The 18764-nt window shown below is 32.3% G+C and overlaps 1 protein-coding gene across 3 annotated transcripts in view; it reads left to right on the top strand.

The window, feature by feature from the left end:
- CSMD3 (CUB and Sushi multiple domains 3) overlaps positions 1-18764 on the top strand; it is a 1005695-nt gene that overhangs the window by 847094 nt on the left and 139837 nt on the right. For 2 of the 3 annotated variants that reach the window (XM_031691263.2, XM_072949623.1), the window contains 2 exons: positions 16740-16853; positions 17353-17448. The exons of the other annotated variant lie outside the window; for it this stretch is intronic. In XM_031691263.2, the coding sequence (XP_031547123.1) occupies positions 16740-16853; positions 17353-17448 (210 nt within the window). The remainder of the gene's footprint in view (positions 1-16739; positions 16854-17352; positions 17449-18764) is intronic. 3 annotated transcript variants of the gene reach the window in all.

Genomic DNA, 18764 nt, shown 5'->3' with positions numbered 1-18764 from the left:
AGTCATAAACATTTTAAATTACTGATTGCCTAAATATATTAGTAAAATTCAGTGCAATTCAGGTGAGGTTTCCCACAGTCTTGGGTGATTAACCTCAATTTCTTTTGCAACCCTACGCCTGAGAAGAAATCCATGTAGGAGGCACTCTATGAAGCCTTTCTTACATTTTTTCACACTAATAATATGAAAATATTGCTGTACTTTTGTTACTGTGTCACCCTCTAGGGTCATACTACTGATTTCATATACCTGTAATTCAGTATTTGATGACTGTCTTCGACGCTAGACTGTCATTCCCATGAGACCTGGAACTCTGCCTATTGTTTTTACACTTGTGTCCCCAGAGCCGGGTACAGCATGAGTGACTGCCAGCAAGAAGTATCTTTAAATAAGAACTTATGGCAGTATATACATATCATAATGGGTGGTGCAGGTGTTAATAACTAGGAGTTCAAGTGGTTTAAAAATATGAGGGTTGAATCATGGGAATTCAGAGAGGATTTAGGGAGGTGATAAGACTTGTTTTCTGTTGGCTAAGTGGTAGATGTCATACAGGTGGAGGGAAAGAAGGAAGGGCATTCCAGGGAAGGAGGAGCATGAACAGAACACTAAGAATCTCCACCACTGAATTTACTATTGGGGTCGTAAGTGCATGCCAATATGTTGTCTCTTTCCCAAGCTTCTGAGATCTTTGAGAGCAAGGATTGTATATTCTCAGCTCCAAGAATATTTATTTATACATTACCAGCACTCAATAAATATTTATTGACCAAGTGGATACTAACCTGACTTCTAATCTGGCCATGAACTTGAACCCAAGTTTCCAGGGTTGTTTTTTCTTCCCCCCTTCTTCTTAAAATCAAATCTTGACATGGTTGCTTGGTATATCCAAGTTTTTACTTTCTATGATTAAATTATTATATATATATGTTAAGAATTATTTTTGTGTGTACTTAAATTCTTAATATTCTGATATTAGCTTGGCTTTTAGTACCTCCACATCTCTTTTCTAGCGACTGAATAACAGATCAAGATTTTAAAGATTACAAGAGTTACTGTTGTTTAATGAGCATTAATAAAATACTAATATGATTTAATGATCTATATAGTTCATACTAGAAAGTGAAAGAGTGTCTGTGAGTATTTTTCGTAACAGTAACTATGATGGTGGTAGGCAGGGATCTAGATACATTTTAGAAATTAAATGCCAAGGAAATAGTTGGGGGGCAGGGAGAAGATAAAAATACCAAGTTATTCATGCAACTCATCTGCTCAATTCCACAGCAAATAACTGCTTTATATAGAGATGTTATATGATCATGTTTATATTTTAGATTAATCACTTTCATAAAGGTGTGGGGAATGAAGTGGAGTTGCTCCAGATTTATACACAGGGATGTTAGAGAGGAGATGTTGTGGGCCTCAACTGAGGAGGTAATGGTGGGGATGGAAAGAGGAGGAGGTGATCGATTAGAATCAAGACATATTTAGAAAATAGGAAGTAATGACTCATGTGCTTTTTATGTATGAGGTTGTCAGAAGGAAGTACTCAAGGAAGGAGCTCCAGGGGGTAGAATCTATACCTGAGGACCGAGTATAGACACAGAATATGTCATCTTAAATACTGTTAAAAGAATCTGGCGAGGCAGATATCTTTCTTCAAGTTAGGAGAGGATTGGCACAGGACAGGCAGCTTGTTTTCATTTGACTGCTAACATTCTGTATTGCCTCTTTAAGGGCATGAGGCATCAGTCTCGAGTGAACTGAACTAAATAGCCTCATTTTTGTTATCCCTTTTAAGCAACTTGTGGCAATTCAAGTTATATTGAAGCAGGCTCTGTCAGATATGATTGATAATCGCTTAAATAATATTGATTGTTTGTGAGACAAAACAAAGAAAACAAAAAAAAGAGGGCCATGCTGACACATCTTTTTTAACACCTGGTATTTGAAATGATTGCAAGGTGCTGTGATTACCTGAAAAGAGTGAAAATGTTGTCTCAGCATTTCTGATTCTATTTTTTTTGTACATAATTGGAATTCCACATTTATTGCACAAACATGTGGTGAGTGCCAGGAAAATAGGTATTGGGATGCACAAATAAATGATCTCCAGTAATGGAGGAAAAGATATTTAAATTAGAATTTCAAAATAATATAACTTACATGACCAGAATAAGCAGTGGATGAAAAGCATATCTGAACAACATTTAATCCAATAAATTCTCAGGTAATGAGTACTCAGTGATAGCTTCTCTGAGCTGAGTCTTTAAAGATGAGTAGACATTAGCTGAGAAAATGAGATAGAGAGTTTAGATAAGCAAAGTCTGCGACATTGGAGAGAAGATGACAGTTTTAGATGAAAGTAGGGGCATCAGCCTGTGAAGATTGGCTTCATGAGAGTACAGGAAGAAGGGGTTCACAGAGTGACCGGGAACTACTCATTGACTTGAATGGAATAATTTCGTTTTTTTTCAGGTTTTTACATAATAAAATGGAAAAAAAAAAAGATGACGTGTTTCTACTTAATTCCTTTGATGCAAAAGAATTGTTTCTAAAATTATCAAAGTTTACAGTCAATAGAAACAATTTTGAAATGTGCAATTTTAAAAAATGTTTCACCCCACCTTGCTACACACACCAACTCACCAGCTTTTTTTTTCACTCTCTACTTTTTGTCCTTGACCCACTAGAACTAAGCTAACACATTTTTTAGAGTAAGTTTTTAATGATTTGGAATCATTCCGGCTCAGTTTGGTTCATGTCTCCAACCCCAAGGTGCTATGCATCCCTATATTCAAACAGTATGAGCAAAGCACTGACGGGAAGTCAAAAAGAGAAATCTCGACTTATTTCAGGTGAGCCATCCTATGTAGACACCTGGAATTTATTTTAAAAATTGAAATAGAGTCCAAACTTCAGTGAAAGTTTTTTTCTATATTTTTCAAAATTATACAAATATAATTAAAATATTACTCCATAACAGCTTTCCTTTTTGTACTATAACATTTATGTCTTACTTTGCATTTCTACTACTACAATATATATTATTTTATATAATTCTACATATATTATGAGTATTATTATACATATAATAATTATTTTTTTATGTACAAAGTTCAGTAAAAGAAACTTTCTCACTATATTTCTTTTCTGGCCATTATTACTTATTCATTTTCTGATTATTCATGAAAATGATTTCACCAAATGGAGAAGGGAATATTAAAAAAAGATCCACTCTGTGCAATATGCTTGATATGCCACGGTTTACTGCAGTAGTTAGAAGCTGGTGTTAGTGGAAGAGACCTGGGTGTGCATCTTAGCTGCACAAGATTCCCTTCGGGGTGACCTTGGGACCTCAGATTCCTTATCCTCAAAATGGTGGTAATAACACCTACTGTTCAAACCGTTGTAAATAAAACCTGTGAAAAGACACATCACACTCCTGGCAGCATAAGTAAATGAAGTGAATATGGCCATAAAGAGTGACAATTATTTTCCTTTGGACTTTTTCTCCTGGCCCCTTTTTACCCTCCACTGAATTTAAATGAATTATCTAATCCACAAATTAAGTTCAAATTAACCTGAAATAATATTTGGAGTTCACAAATTGAAATCAGAATACTGTTTAAAACACTGCAGCTTGTTATCTTCAAATATGAAAATGTATATAAAAATAGACTTTAGTATAAGGTTTCTAATAGTTCTGATTTCAAAACTTTACCTATAAGCCACATGTGACCCGTTTACAGTATACTGTCGAAAGGCTTTCAGGGTCTCTTATTTATTTTGTAATATCATGTCTATTAAATTCTAACTATTTCTTTTTACATGTGATTTTTTTTTTTTGCTTAATGGTTGTTGCTAATCAGGGTCTAGCATCATTTAATCGTAAAGAATCTCTAACAACTATCATTTAAGAAATAAACTATAGTTATTTATTCAGAATAACTTCTATACAAGAAGCATTTAAACAATTAATTCTTATTAATTAAAAAAGAAATAGAAGAATGGAAATGTGAAAATAAGCAAAAATTCTTGGATGGTAATTTGAATCAAGGTGATACATATTTGGGGAAAGTTTAATAATTTTATGGGATTACATATTGTATCCTTGATCTTCAGGGGGAGTCTTAACAAAAGCTCTATTAAAAATAAGATTTTATTCACTGGAAAAAAAATAATGTTTCATTTATATTTTAAAGTTGGTTGCAATGGCTGTGTAAACCATTTAACCAACACACAATACAACATGAGCCACATGCCCAATTTATGTTCCTTATATATTCTTAATTAATAATGATATGGTTGTAATTGATTTAAAATATTTAGATAAGTTATTAGTTATTCTTATGTTTGGTATGATAATTAGAAACAGAAGTAAAAAGATGAGTTTATTGTTTTTAAAGTCATATTTTTGAATAATCTTTCTCTCTATTTACCATTGATCAGGGCTTTGAAAAGTTAACTATTCCTACAGTAAGTTGGGAGGAATGGAGAAGGTGTTATTTTAGCTCCTTTTGCATTCAGATACAAAATGATTAATTTTCAACCATTTTTCCACTGAAGACAATCAAAACACATTTTTCACATAGCTTCTTTTAAAAGCTAAATACTTTATACAGTTCTATGAAAACATTTTGCACATATAAGTAAAAAAGCTTCTTTATAATGTAATATCAGATATTTCTATTGGAATCATAGCTTATTAATTAATTTAGAATATTTAGAATGATTGTACACTTCACAGCTTCTGACATATCTAGACAACATAAGGAACTTAAATACTTATCACAGAGTAGTACAAACAAGAGTACAGTCATTCTCAGGCTACTATAAATATCCGTATTTCAATTTGAAAAGACTACACTTTGGTATAAACACTTTGGTTTTTCCCACTTCTCCACCCTTGTGATCAAATTAGATATGCCTTTGATTATAATGGTAAAGTCATAACAACATTAAGCAATGTTTTCCATACAGGTGTAGTAATTAAATTATTCATGTCTAAAGACTTAAGCTCTCTTTTCCCAGTGAAGTCCCAAGCCCTGCTGGTATATGATTCTTGCTACTCTTAGAATGCTTTTTCCTAAGGATTGGTATTGCAAATCATTCAGTCTTTTTGTACTTCAGTTATCTCATTTGTAAAACAAAGAGTTGAACCAAATGATCATGAAATCGCTTGTACAGTTAAAATACTGTATAATTTTCATGAACAGGGAGTTCAGATAAAATTGATCTTGTGAGTTAATCTGGGTACCTATCATTTTTACATTGTTTTCATGAGAACATGTTAATATTTAAAATATTAACAGCCCGCCGGTAATATCTTTCAAACACAACCCAAGTGTAACTTGTACATTGGTCCAACGTGAGAGTAGAGATAGGTTATTAATCACCACTGGCCCTGTGTCACTCATTTTCTATACGATCTAGTTTTTTGTTAATGAAAGGCCACCTCTCAAAAATTGGATTTTATTAGTTCAGTGGAGGGTTGGTTTGTTTTAACATAATATGTCTATCGTTTTCTTAAAGGGAAATAAATTAATCTATATATACAAAAGTTTTGGGTCAAGAGGCACAGACTCAAACACCAATAGGCTCATTGCTTATCAACTAATGATATTAATCCAAGTAAGTTTTCGGTGTGCTCCAAGTGAAGGAAAAAATTCTGCCAGATTTCTTTTACAGCCTTATCTGTATATTTACATGATTTTCTAGTCAAAAGCATTTTTATATGAAAAGCTGAAATATATTCATGTTTATGAGGTGTAGAAATTCCACTTGTAATTTTCTCAGCAATTAGTGCAGTGTTTTGCACATAGTAAATAATAACTAACTCAAAAAAGGTATTGGTATTTGGAATGAAATTTTGGATGAATGTTAGATGCTTTTGATAACGATAGTGATGATGTTGCCAGAATCAATGGTGAGGGCAGCAATAGTGATGGCAAAGATGTTAACAGAGTAGTGAGATGTACTATTTCAGCCGTATTTAGAAGGGTGGCCCTTTCCAGAATAACATTACATTTTTTTTTCTTTCTATGACTGTGGACAAAACAGTGAGATTGTTTCTGAAAAGAATAATAATAACTGTAGAAGAAAAGTCTTTTGGGGACGTGAAACAATAAATAAGACCATTTCTCTACTAGTGCAATTTATTGTGTTTCTTGAACAATGTGTATTAGGTGGATTTATTTCAATAACTCCTTTGTGCTCCACTTTGTGTGTATGTAATCCTTGCAGAATGTTAAGGGACTAAAAGGCTATTTATAGAATCTGATGATTTGGACTAAATGACTTGGTAAACTCTCTTCCAAAACTGATACTCTATCATACTTATTGGTTTCCATTGTTAAAATTACTACTATTACTTCTGAACATCACATTTGGCAGAGTTTTCTTTAAAAGGTTAATTTCATTTGTTTATATATAGACTTTAAATTTTTTAAGAGATTATAGAAATGTCACTGGGTATAGGGTATGTATTTTTTTGTGAATTTATGAGTTGTTATGTATATTAAGCACCTGCTGGACAAGATGCTTTACAGATCAATCTTTAAAACAATCCTATGGCGTGGGTATTATTTTGCAGATAAGGAAGAAGATTCAGAAAGATTTAGTAACTTGGTTAAGGTCACAAAATAGTAAATACCAAAGCTGATCAAATCTAGGTTTATAAAACTGTAAACCCCAGAGTCTTTATTACTAATGTTTTATTTTGTAATAACTATGAATACAAAAGCTACTTAACTGATTCTGCTACTCCTCTGAATTCTTAAATCTACCCCTAAAAATTGTTGAGTCTTCAGAACATATAATAACTTATTTATTAAAAACACATTTTATATGTTATATAAATGATATTAATATATTTCAAGATAATAGAAATTGATTGCTCTGTTATTAATGATACAAAATAATTATTTGATCACTTAGAACAAAAGCACTTGTAAGTATACTATAAAATATCTTCCTCATTTTTCTCAAGAACATATCCAAAAATTAATTTACTTTTTCCTTTTTGTTCAGAATATTTTTCTTGACTCTTAATTGTCAGATTTTGCTGTAGTAAGATTTCTTCAGTGACTTTCAAGGCTACTTGTTCGCCAGTAGACTTCAGGCTCTATTGGATGATAGGTCTTGAGACCAGGCTCAAGACAGATTTGTGTTCCATGAATTCAATTCTTAGCTCTTCCCCTTGCTGGCTTTGTAATTTTTGATGGTTGTCTTAACATACTTGTTTCTTTTTTTTTTTTTTTGCATATTTGAAGCGAAGATAACAGCACTACCTCAAAGGTTGTTTTGAGGATCAGTCTAGCTGATATGTATGAAGAACTTAGCCTGGATCCTTACATATAGTAAGAGTTCAATGAATGATAATAGGTTACTATTATGCCCTTTAATTTTTTAAAAAATATAATTTTTATTCATTTAGTAAATAAATGAATATACCAGATATTCCATTTTCTACATTCTACCAGCAGTAAATTCTCCCCTTTTTAATTGGGCATTTGTAATAGACTCTGATCCAGGAAAATAAATCTCAGAACATGGCAGAATTCTATCTACTATAAATTCTATCTATTATAACAGAAAATATACTTTAAATTCCCTCTGTTATGAATATGTATAAACATGACTCTCAACATGGTGAGGCTAGAGCCCAAGTTAAAGAGCTTACTGGTGATAATTTTTTTTAAAAAACGGAGAAATTCCTTCAAAATGTTGTTCAGTGATGTACTCCCCCATCTGTCATCCAAAAATAGATGGAAATTCTGTGAATTAAAGAGCTCTTAGTGGAACTTTTAAGAATTGACAGGTTCAGGGTGCTGTGCCTTCAGGAAAGATGTGGCATGTGTAGGAGGTGATATGGAGTGTGGTAAAGAATTCATTGAGAGCAAGAATTTGAATCCAGGTTTAATGCCGGGTTGTATGTGAAAGTCCCGATTATATAACAGAGAAACAAAGCTGCTCTGGTTGAAATAGGACATAGGTGGATCAGGAACCATGTCCACATACCAACCCTCTTGCCTCCAGAGCTGTCCTCTACACAGGGAAAACTACTTGCTTTCATTCTTTCATAAAGTTAACTCTCAGTAAGAACTAGATGACAGTAAAATTATAATCACTTGAGTTTTATCCTATGTTAGTCTCCCTGATTTCAAAAGGCCTGTATTTTTCCATAAATAGATGGCAATAAAAACAAGATGGGAATCAGAAGTTTTACACATTAAAAGAGACTTTAATGACATATCAATCAAATGAAATGTATGGATACGTTTGGATCCTGATTTGATGAAATCAACTGTTAAAGTACTTTTTCTTCTTTGGAGAAAATCAGGGAAATGGGATCAAGAAATTGTTATTAGATGATGATAGAAAGAGATTATTGCTATTTTTGCTAGATGCAGTAATTACATTGTTGTTATTTTTTTAAGTCCTTGTATGTTAGAGATACATACTGACACATTTATGGAAAGAAATATGATATTGGGAGTCCTTTTAAAGTATTCCCAGGTTGGAAATACAGAGGGAGATAAGAGAGAACAAATGAAACAAAATTGGCAAATGTTGATAAGTGTTGATAAGTGTTGAAAGTAGACGATGGATCTGGGGGTGTTTATTTTACTATTCTCTCTACTTTGGATATGTTTGGAACTTTTCATAATAAGAAAAAAAATCCCACAAACATATTATATTCAATGTGGGAATATTTTCCTGACCTAAATCTGTCTGGCATAGTTGGGATTTGGCAGACATATTCTGCCAAATGTGTAGAAAAATATCTTAAGGATAATTAAAGACACCCATCCAAGTTGAAATTGAGGTAAAAAAAGAAGTGTTAATAAAATATTCTAACACTTTAAACTTTTAATTTTGCTCTTCTGTTTTAATTATTTTAAACATGCAATAAAGTTGCTTATTGTGTTATTCTAGATTTCATTGCTTTTTAAACACCAAATTAATTTTCGTGTGTTAGGAAATGTTGCAACTGCCAAATTGTAGATAAGCTACTAGCTTGTCATTAAATAGACATTTACTCCTGGAACAGTTAAACAAAATTGAACTATATGTGCTACAGGAGAGTTGTTTTTTTTTTTTTGACAAAGCCTATATATTTGAAATGTGTCAAATAGGGAGTTTTGAAATTTTGGTGGTAAACAAATGGTCACATTATAGACAGAAAGCTAGCTTTAGAAAAGCCTGAAAGTAGATATTACAGATTTCCTCAGTGAGCCTAGTTTATGGGTTGACAGAAGTATCACACAAGAAATTTCTAACAGGAAAATAAATTAGGATTTCATTTACTGTTATGAGTTCAAAGCGAGACTAGATTTCTGAAGCTTCCAAGTTACTGGATAATTGGGTGTCATGTTCAGGGCCATAATTTTTTTTAATAACATCTTTTATTTCCTAATTATTGCAAAATAACAACAATAAAGTTTTGGTATATTTATTTTCATAGCCAGAATGATCTCATTGTACTCTGTGAACTGCTAACCTAGAATTTATAAAACTATTTGCTCTAGGGCAGGACTGGCCCCACTATTCAGGATGGAGCCAAGCTTCTGCATGAATATTGTAGTAGCCCCTAGATAATTTGTATGATTCACATGACTCACCTTAACTAAAATGGTATAAATTGGTATAAAGCACCTCATTGTGAGTTAATGGTTTAATAATATTATATTATAATAATAAGCATAAGTATTTGGAATCTCACTGATACGTAGAAAATGTTAAAGTTATACCAAAATACCAGTGAATTTCTCACTTCGTGTAGAATGCAACTTCTACCCAAACTTTTACCATGCTAGATGATGTTTTAAAAATAAGTAGCACACTGATTTTATTTGGGGCTGGTTTTAAAAGTTCCACTTTTGGGTGCTTTTGAGAGTCAATTGTCATATATTTAACTTTTATTTATATATAGTTTTTATAAAATTGAAGTTTTAACTGGATACCTTGTAAACTTCTTTAAATGAGAAAGTCTTTAAAATCATGAGGTATCTAAGTGGCATAACGATCCCAAAATGCAACCTTGAAGCTATTTACGTAAGTAGTTTCACAGCCGGAGCATATAGAGAGCAAAGGGTTCTGTGCTTGTTATTCATCTAAAAAGGAAGTCTTTTGCATACATGGACCTGTCTACACTATTATCTTTAAATAGTCATATGAGATGAAAGTATGAGACAAAATTCATATAAAGCTAGTCAAACTTTATAATAAATTATGTCACCAACAGTTATTTTTTATGCTTTTACACATAACCAAGTCCAGTCCTAAACACATCTTTGGTTTAAATCTTCTTTATTTCTGTTCTGTTGGCAGTGTGGGTGCACATGTGTGGTTTTGGGTTTTTTTTTTCTGTGCTGTGTGTTGAATGAGCTGCAAGCTGAGCAAAACAGGGGTGACTTCTTAAAAATTTTGTAGTAGAGTGATCAACCAGCTGAGTGCTTAATCTAATCACAATGAACCCTAGAATACAAAAGAATGTGTAGATTTTGCAAAGGAGTAACAGGCAAGTTGAGAATCAAGCTGATATCTAATAGGAATTTATAATATATTTTTATTCTCTTTTTCTGCCCAGACTTCCTTCTGTTTGGAACTATTTCTTTTGTGATGGAGTTTCAACCCCTTTGCAATAGAGCAGCACAGGCTTAAGGCGAAGGGAGTAAACAAAAACAAGAATTGAATACTATGTCACCTTGTTCCCCTCTTCTTAGCCCATGTAGAAAGCTGCTAATTACATTTTCATATTTCACCCAAAAGGATAGAATGCAGAATCAAATAGTTAGAGACATGCCATAACTTCTGAATTCAAAAGACAAGTGAACCTTTATTAAAATAGCTGGAATACTCTTCTAACCCAATCAGTTCTATCATTTGTTCTAAATTCTCATGTATGAAGATCAGAATTAGAAAAGATATGCTTTTTAACATCAAATGTCAATTAAATTTTGCCTGTCAGTAAACTCTCAGATTGAATTAGTAGCACAAACATTTACCAAGCTGAATTACCAGTAATAGTAACTAATATTTATCACTATCTTTGAGGCACTGTCCAAAGTGTTTTACAGGTATCAGTTTAGATAATATTCACATCAATCCTGTGAGGTTAGGTACTTTTATTATCCCTATTTTGCCCATGAGGAAATTGAGGCATGAAAAGGTGAAGTAGCTTTCCTGTGTAGCTCATCCTAGGTTCAATCCTTGAGAGTCTGAATTCTTAACTCTTGATTAGGCAGTTTTCTGAAATGCCCTAGTATCAGTTATTAGGGCATTTCGGGCCCATAGATTGGTCATTTGAAAACAGTAGTCCTTCTACATCTGCTCAGCTGCAAATTCTGACAATCTTTAAACTACTCTATTCGTTCTTTCATGGAGCAAAGAAATCTTGTCATTTCGGCAGCCTGGCGTCATAATTAATAAGGCACCACCAGTCTGACCATTAGAGCTACCACTGCCAGAGAGACCTACTGTCCTGCCTTCCTCCACTAAATTTGAACCCCTTTACATCAAAGCAAGTTTGAATCAGACCTGAATTTACCACAACCTCTTAGTAATTTTAATTTTGACTATTCAGTACCTTCTGCAGAAGTGGTTAGATCATTTACCTTAGTCATTGACCCAGTCTGATTCTAAGTTTTTTCCTTCTTATACTAGTATACCATTGGGATACTCTGTGAATTATTCCCTTCTGAGAGAAAAACAAATTTGGCAAAACAAAATTGAAGTTCTTCTTTATTTGTATAAACTCAGTTTTCATTTTTTAATTCAATAACTCTAATCCTGATCACTGAATAACAGTAATCATGTTCATGTTTGTTTTATCATCTTCATTTAAAGTTAATTAATTGCTAAATCAGTGAACCTCTGTACTGTGTTATTCTGATGGCACAAAAATTAAATGTAACTTCCAAAATTTTTTGACTTACTTAGGCTATGGTAGAACATTTCAGCAATATCCCAGAGTACAGTTTAGTGGAAAAGGGAACTTCACCTTCTTTGTTATGTTTATTTATTTTCTAAATAAACACACAGTCCTCTGGACACTGAACCATTTGGTTCATTATGTCACACCCCAAGCACCCATTATACTGTTTCCCACCATGGTATTTTCAAAGAGATTGTTGGTCTCCACAGAGTATTCTAACAGTTAAGCCATACTGATGCTTAGGAGTTCCTTTCTGCCATCCCAGGCTTCTCTCATTATTTATTGACTGACATTTGGGATGGCTAAATTAGGCAGAATGGACAAAATCTCAGGAATTAAATGAACATGACTAAAGGAGAAAGGATTTGAAAAAACTGGGGTAAAATAAGAAACAAATGCTCTTGAAATTTAAGTGAACACTTAAACCATGCAGACTTTCTCAGTAAGTGGAACCCTGCCTCTCTGTCTTGGTTGAATATAATACTGTACAAATGAAATGTCAAGTAAACCTTGCTTCATATACAAAGAAGAGTAGGTAGACACAACGCCTAGTTTCATTCTAAGTTTGCTCATGGGAAAGCAAGTGAACTAGGACAAAATTTTAAAGTTAGGATATTTACCTACATTTAATATAATCTATTTAAGTCATTTAAACAGGCCATTTAAGTTATTTTACAAAATCTAAATTATAAATTTCTCTAAAATGCAATCTGGGACTCTCCCCAAATGTTGCCTGTTAGAAGTTGTTGGTAGAGGATTTGCTTTGAAGAATGGATTAAACGATTGACATAGTGATATACATGGAAAGATGTGCCCAGAGTACCATTTTTGGTTTATAATTAATCTAATTGTCTGATCTAACATCTTTTGATACGTAGAATAAAGGCAAGCTACCACCTTAAATGACCACAAATATAATTGGTGGAGTCTAAGACCAGAGACCCTTTCTGTATCAGTCCCCTTTTTAGTCGCAACATTTAGCTCAGTTCCTGATACATCACAGAATAGAATCAACGAATATTAGTTGAATAAATAAACTGTAATCTAGGATAAAATATATGGAAAATAAGAGGCTCAGAAGTAGTTTCAGGCATAATAGTAGAACATTTGCATAGGCTTGTTTGTATAGATTTTTATGTCTATTTCTATCTTCCTGGGTTTCCCTTTCTTCTTCCTGACTTGCAATAACACATGTAACATTATAAAAATGGATTTTTAACAAAAGAGTCAGAAATATCATTTTTAACATCTATTATGCATAAGGAAGGAAAAAGCTCCCTTAAAACAGTGTTTCCTTTAAGAAACAGCTTAGTGTTTATAGCCTACTCTAAAAGCTTGAGAGCGTAGTGCTTTTGATATCGACATGCAAATCTCCAGAGAAAGACAAAGAAGCTTGGAGCCCAGATGCAAAGAACTGTCTATCCGGTGAAAACTAAAAAAGAGGCTAGAAGTTTGCTAATCATTCCAGAAAGCATAATCAGCCCAGGCTTGGCAGATTAATTGTTAATTCCTAGGGGGAAAAAAGGGTGGTCTAGCCAGTAGGCTGAGATATTAGCTTTTAGAAGTGTTAAAAAGGGTATTCTTTTTTAAAGAGAGCATAATCATTACTCCCATACAAATATAAAATAACCATGTATTGAAATTTTTAACTCATTAATTAATAAAGGACTCAGTAAGATGTTACAGTGACTCAAAAAAGAATTCAAATAACCAAATAGATTGATGGATGGATGAATGGATGGATGGATGGATGGATAGATAGATAGATAGACAGACAGACAGAAGGATGGAATACTGAAATGAGCTTACAAACACTTACAAAACAGATCTGTCTGTTGGATGATAATGATCCTTTGCATTACACCACAGCCCCATGAACACAGGTGACCCAGAATGATGTGCTGGACAACATCTTGCTTACCAAAAAACAACATTCAGTTACCTTTTTGTTCACCTTAAAATTTTTTTGTATTTTTTTCTGCATTAGTCTCAACTATGCAAAGGGTGCAGTTGGTTATTCTGAACATTTTAGAAGCAGAATACCTACTGCTGTCTGAACACAGAAAACTAAGTAAATTAAGATATGTACAGACAGAATGCGGAAACAAACATAAGAAAAACTATTTAATTCTTGAGATTTCTGGCTAAGAATGGGTGATTTGGTTCAGAATTGTAACATACTAGTTTAGTGAGAATAGTTAACTTGATAATGTGTAGGAAATCCGATCACTATGTTAATGTTCTTGATTTTTTGTGCTACAAAACACTTATTCAACATGCACTTTAAAATGTCATCTTTCTCATATAATGATTCAGTGCCCCCTCAGAGTTTTTTTTCCTAATAAAAACTATTTTTAATTTAAAATTTCCATTGGCCATGTTTCTGCAGGGTAAAGTTGCAGTTAAAAAGAAGTAGCTTAATGATTGCTTAATAAGGCAAGATTCACCACTCCACTCCCTCACCCCCTACCCTTCTCAGTTCTCTCTAATCTCACCATGGAATTACTACAATAAATTACAGGCAGTAGTTACTAACACCACTCAAAAGGGCATGCCCTAGAGTTTACTTAATAGAATGCAAATATACAGTATTAGTGGCTATATCATTACAAGTAAGTCTCAACAAACCTAACGTACAGGTAACACAAAACTCTGGTCTATCTGTGGAGAAGAAATAACTAAGAACAAAAAGCCTACAAACAAGAAAAAAAAGGAGAATTTTTTCTTTTTCCTTAGAAAAAAGCTCTCGGATCACTGTGTATTTTATTTGTTTTAGATGTTGCTTGTAAATGTCATGGTTTGCTTGAAAATTAGGCATATTACCTAGTGGAATACTTGAGATATTTAGGAAGACAGAGGTAAAGGATATTGAATGTTAGCACTTTTCCTAGTTACTTCCCAGAAAGACATAGAGAAAGATTATATTATCTGTCAAGAGCCTGTTGCGTAACATACTCGATTTAGCAAAATTCCTGTGGTTAGATTACCACGATTTGGGGAGAGGGGAGGGGAAAGAAGGGAGCATGTGGAAAGGCAATAGCAATGTCTGCATTATAATGGAAACTTTTAAAGATGTATTTGAAAATAAATCATCCAAACACCAATCTAAACAAATGCAAAAACAGAAAACAAAATTTTTCTTGATATTTTTGGGAGTATTTTTGAAATAGTTGCGATTTAGTAGACCCAAATATGGATATTTTAAAAAGATTTGAACTGGAAATTTTTCATATGACTTGTAAACCATTAAAATAATTAACTACATGTATCTGATTTGATAGAAACATAATTTTTTTCCCACATCTTTGAGGAAATGTTTTAAGGAGAATTATTTATGACATTCAGCGCTCTAAGGTTCAAGAATTGTTCAGAGCCACAACACTGTGTTTATTTTTTTACCCCACAAAGAACTGGACTGAGATCACCAGCTTATTTTAGCAGGCCAAAAATAAGTCTAGCTTCGTTGATAATATGTATGAGTTCATATGCAAAATTCAGCGTTTCAGGTGAACTAGCCTGTCTTCATATGACCACTGCAGGAATAACCATAACCTTGATTTAAGGTGTAAAATCGAAGATCTTAAAAACATATATATACATACATATATATATATATATATATATTTGTGCAATGTATAGTTTAATTACAGTAATGTGATTTTGAGTTTATAAAAGTTACCTTGCTTTTACTTTATTAAACTTTTAAAATCATTCTTTTAAACCCCACAATTTTTCTATTCAATGAAATGTTTTATGGGTGAATTTTATTACCTATTTCGTTTTTTAAAAACATTTCTGCTTTGGAATATGTTTTCTTTTAAGTTATAGTTTGGGTAGCTTCTGCATGTAAAATTAATATATTGTTAAAGGAAAAGTATAAAATGAAGTAAAAAGGAGACATTTATAAAACTCTATTGAGGTGAGGAGGGTACAGCTCAGTGCTAGAGTGCACGCCCAGCATGCATGAGGTCCTGGGTTCAATCCCCAGTACCTCCACTAAGAAAATAAATAGATAAAAATAAATAAACCTAATTACACCCCCTCAAAAAAAAAAAAGAAAAAAGAAAGTTAAAAAAAAAAACTCTATTGGTTAAGTACATCAGATCTGTACTTATCATGAAAAAGCAATCATTTTGGAAAATTTTGTATCTCAGTTAAAGTTAAACCATTTCAATTGCCAAGGAATCAAAAATAATATGTCTTTATTTTGGCAGAAGATTAGCAATAAATATTTAGGGATCATTTTTAACTCAGAATGTGAATTAAACACTATACCTTAAAAGTATCTTGCTGATATTTTTCTAGTGAAACTATTGTTTATAATGGTATAGTACTTTAAAAACAATCTAAAAAAAAAAGTCCCCTAAATTAAAACTTTGTCTATGTCATCTAAAAGAGGAAAAAAAAATTAGAAAAAGAGGAGAGCCACAAAGTGAAAACAATCAAACTACCTATAGAAAAATAAAAAGTAGTTATTATAAAGCATTAATCACCAACCTTATGATTTCTGATCTAAATTAAATGTTATACCCTATTTAATTTACTTTTAAAAATAGTCTCTTCTTAAAATTTCATTGTTTTTAGGCCATGGTCATTACTGTTATGACCTGAGATACATGTGTCAGTCATTTCAACCAGTTGGCACCTATCCTATTTTAAAGGTAGAAGAAAAAGATGACTATTATATTGTAATATTTTGTTCTCTCTCTCCTCCTCTTTCTATTTTTTTGTTTTGTTTTTTGTTTTTGTTTTTGGATGGTTGGTGATTTGTTTGCTTCTCCTGGTTCCTGTTGATCAGTGGTGTTTGGCCAGTTTGTATTTTTCCAGACATCACTCCACGATGTTGTTGAGGTGTATGATGGGCCAACTCAGCAATCTTCTCTGTTATCTTCCCTCTCAGGATCCCATTCAGGTATCCTTTAATAGAACTGCCGTGCATCAGTTGTTGATTAAAGACTGACTTTGATTGGTATTGTAGTGAAAGTTGAGATTTATGTCATCCATATTAGAAATAAGTGAAGTGAAAATAGAATCATTCTTTATTTAAAAAAAAGAATAGAAACATAATTAAAAGTAATTCAAATGCTTAAGAAAAATACAACCAACTATTCTCTGGAATTGTAATCAAGTAAACATAATACTTAGTCACTTAGTCTGTGGTATTTAATGTAATATTTAAAGATTCTTTAAAGATGAGGGATATTATCAAAATATAATAAAAAAGCCTTCCAGTAATAAGGTTACAATTGAAGCTGAACCCAAAAAAAATATATTGTCAGTGGTAGGTTATATTAAAGTGATTTGATAGAACATAGATTGATGTTTTCAAATGACAGTGTAAATTAATATAATTTGTTAGGTTTACTGAATGAAATTATTTATGATATCTTAGTGTTTGTTTTGTTGAGTAGGAGAATCACTTCCACTGAGTTCAGGTAATCAGATCACAATTCGATTTACTTCAGTTGGACCAATAACAGCTAAGGGATTTCACTTTGTTTATCAAGGTAAGTGACCCTGTAGCATAGAAACACACTAAGGAATCATATCAGTTTCCATGCTATGTTCAGAGTTATTGACTGATGAGAGCCTCATAACCATATAGGAAAGACACTAGTTGTGTTGTTTTTTTTTTTTTTTAACAGTTTTGCCCTGTCCCCTCTCCCATTATTAGAAAGCTGTTATTTTGATCAAATCAAAAAAGACCTGTTACTTCCATCATCATTCTCAAGTTAACTGCATGCTTTTCCTTCCTTCCAACATATTGTTTACAAAACATCCGTTTTTCTTTCCTGACTGTGCTTCACTCTCCATATTCTATTTCCTCATAGTCTAGCAATCTCAATTAAAAATGTACACTTTTGTGTGGATGTACTTAGACATGCCAAGGAAATTATTACTCCATTCTCAAATTTTAGTTTTTCTTTCTTTTACAAGAATTCAAACTTTCTTCATGGCTATTAAATATTTTGTGCATTTCAAAGTCAATTTACATAGTTTTTTGTCACTTTTTATAGATATCCTTCCATAATATATTAAACTAAATTAAGAACTATCATCTGAATATTTTGTTTGAATTGTGTATGATTATGTAGTGGTTATTCTCAAATGTATCTTGAACTTTATTCCTAATAAATTTGTAAAACTTTGTGATTTGATATTCCTTTTAAACCCTCTTTCCAATTATAATATTGGCTGTAATATTATACTGTTTCATTTTTAATAGTATTCCCTCTCTAAATGGTTTGTGGTATTATGAATTTTAAAAGGCACTATAACAAATAAAGTTATTTTCACTCAAATCACTTAAGAGGAATCAATCTATTTGAAATTCATCCTATCATTTTTTGGGCTGTTGTCAAACTCCTTAATCCCATCTGTATGTGTTTTAAAAAGAAAAAACATCCTGTTATCATTCTATTTTACTTAATCAAAAAAAAAAAGTCACAATTGAAGGACATACCTATAAAGCCTAAAAACAATTCCAAATTTGACATTGTATGATTATTAAAATAAAAACTTCTATTGTTGTTAATCTGTCTGACTTCTGTTCTGCTTAGCCTGAATGTAGTTATTGCCTTTGTCAATAATAAACATGTTTTGGACAACTAAGTTTATGAACGTGCTATGAAATTAATCAAGTGTTGTTTGCTTTTTTAAATCTATGTTTTTAAGAACCAAATACTGGGAAAAAATGACCTTATGTAACCTGACACATTTTTTGTAAGCTTGGTATTCTAATTTAAATATAGATATATATTTCAGTTATCATTCCATAAATTGAAATATCTAACTCAAGCTACATTGTTAAATTGATAAGCAG

The sequence above is a fragment of the Vicugna pacos genome, chromosome 25 (assembly GCF_048564905.1).
Source record: "Vicugna pacos chromosome 25, VicPac4, whole genome shotgun sequence".
Classification (NCBI taxonomy): Eukaryota; Metazoa; Chordata; class Mammalia; order Artiodactyla; family Camelidae; genus Vicugna; species Vicugna pacos.
This window is presented reverse-complemented; position numbering and strand designations above follow the sequence as displayed.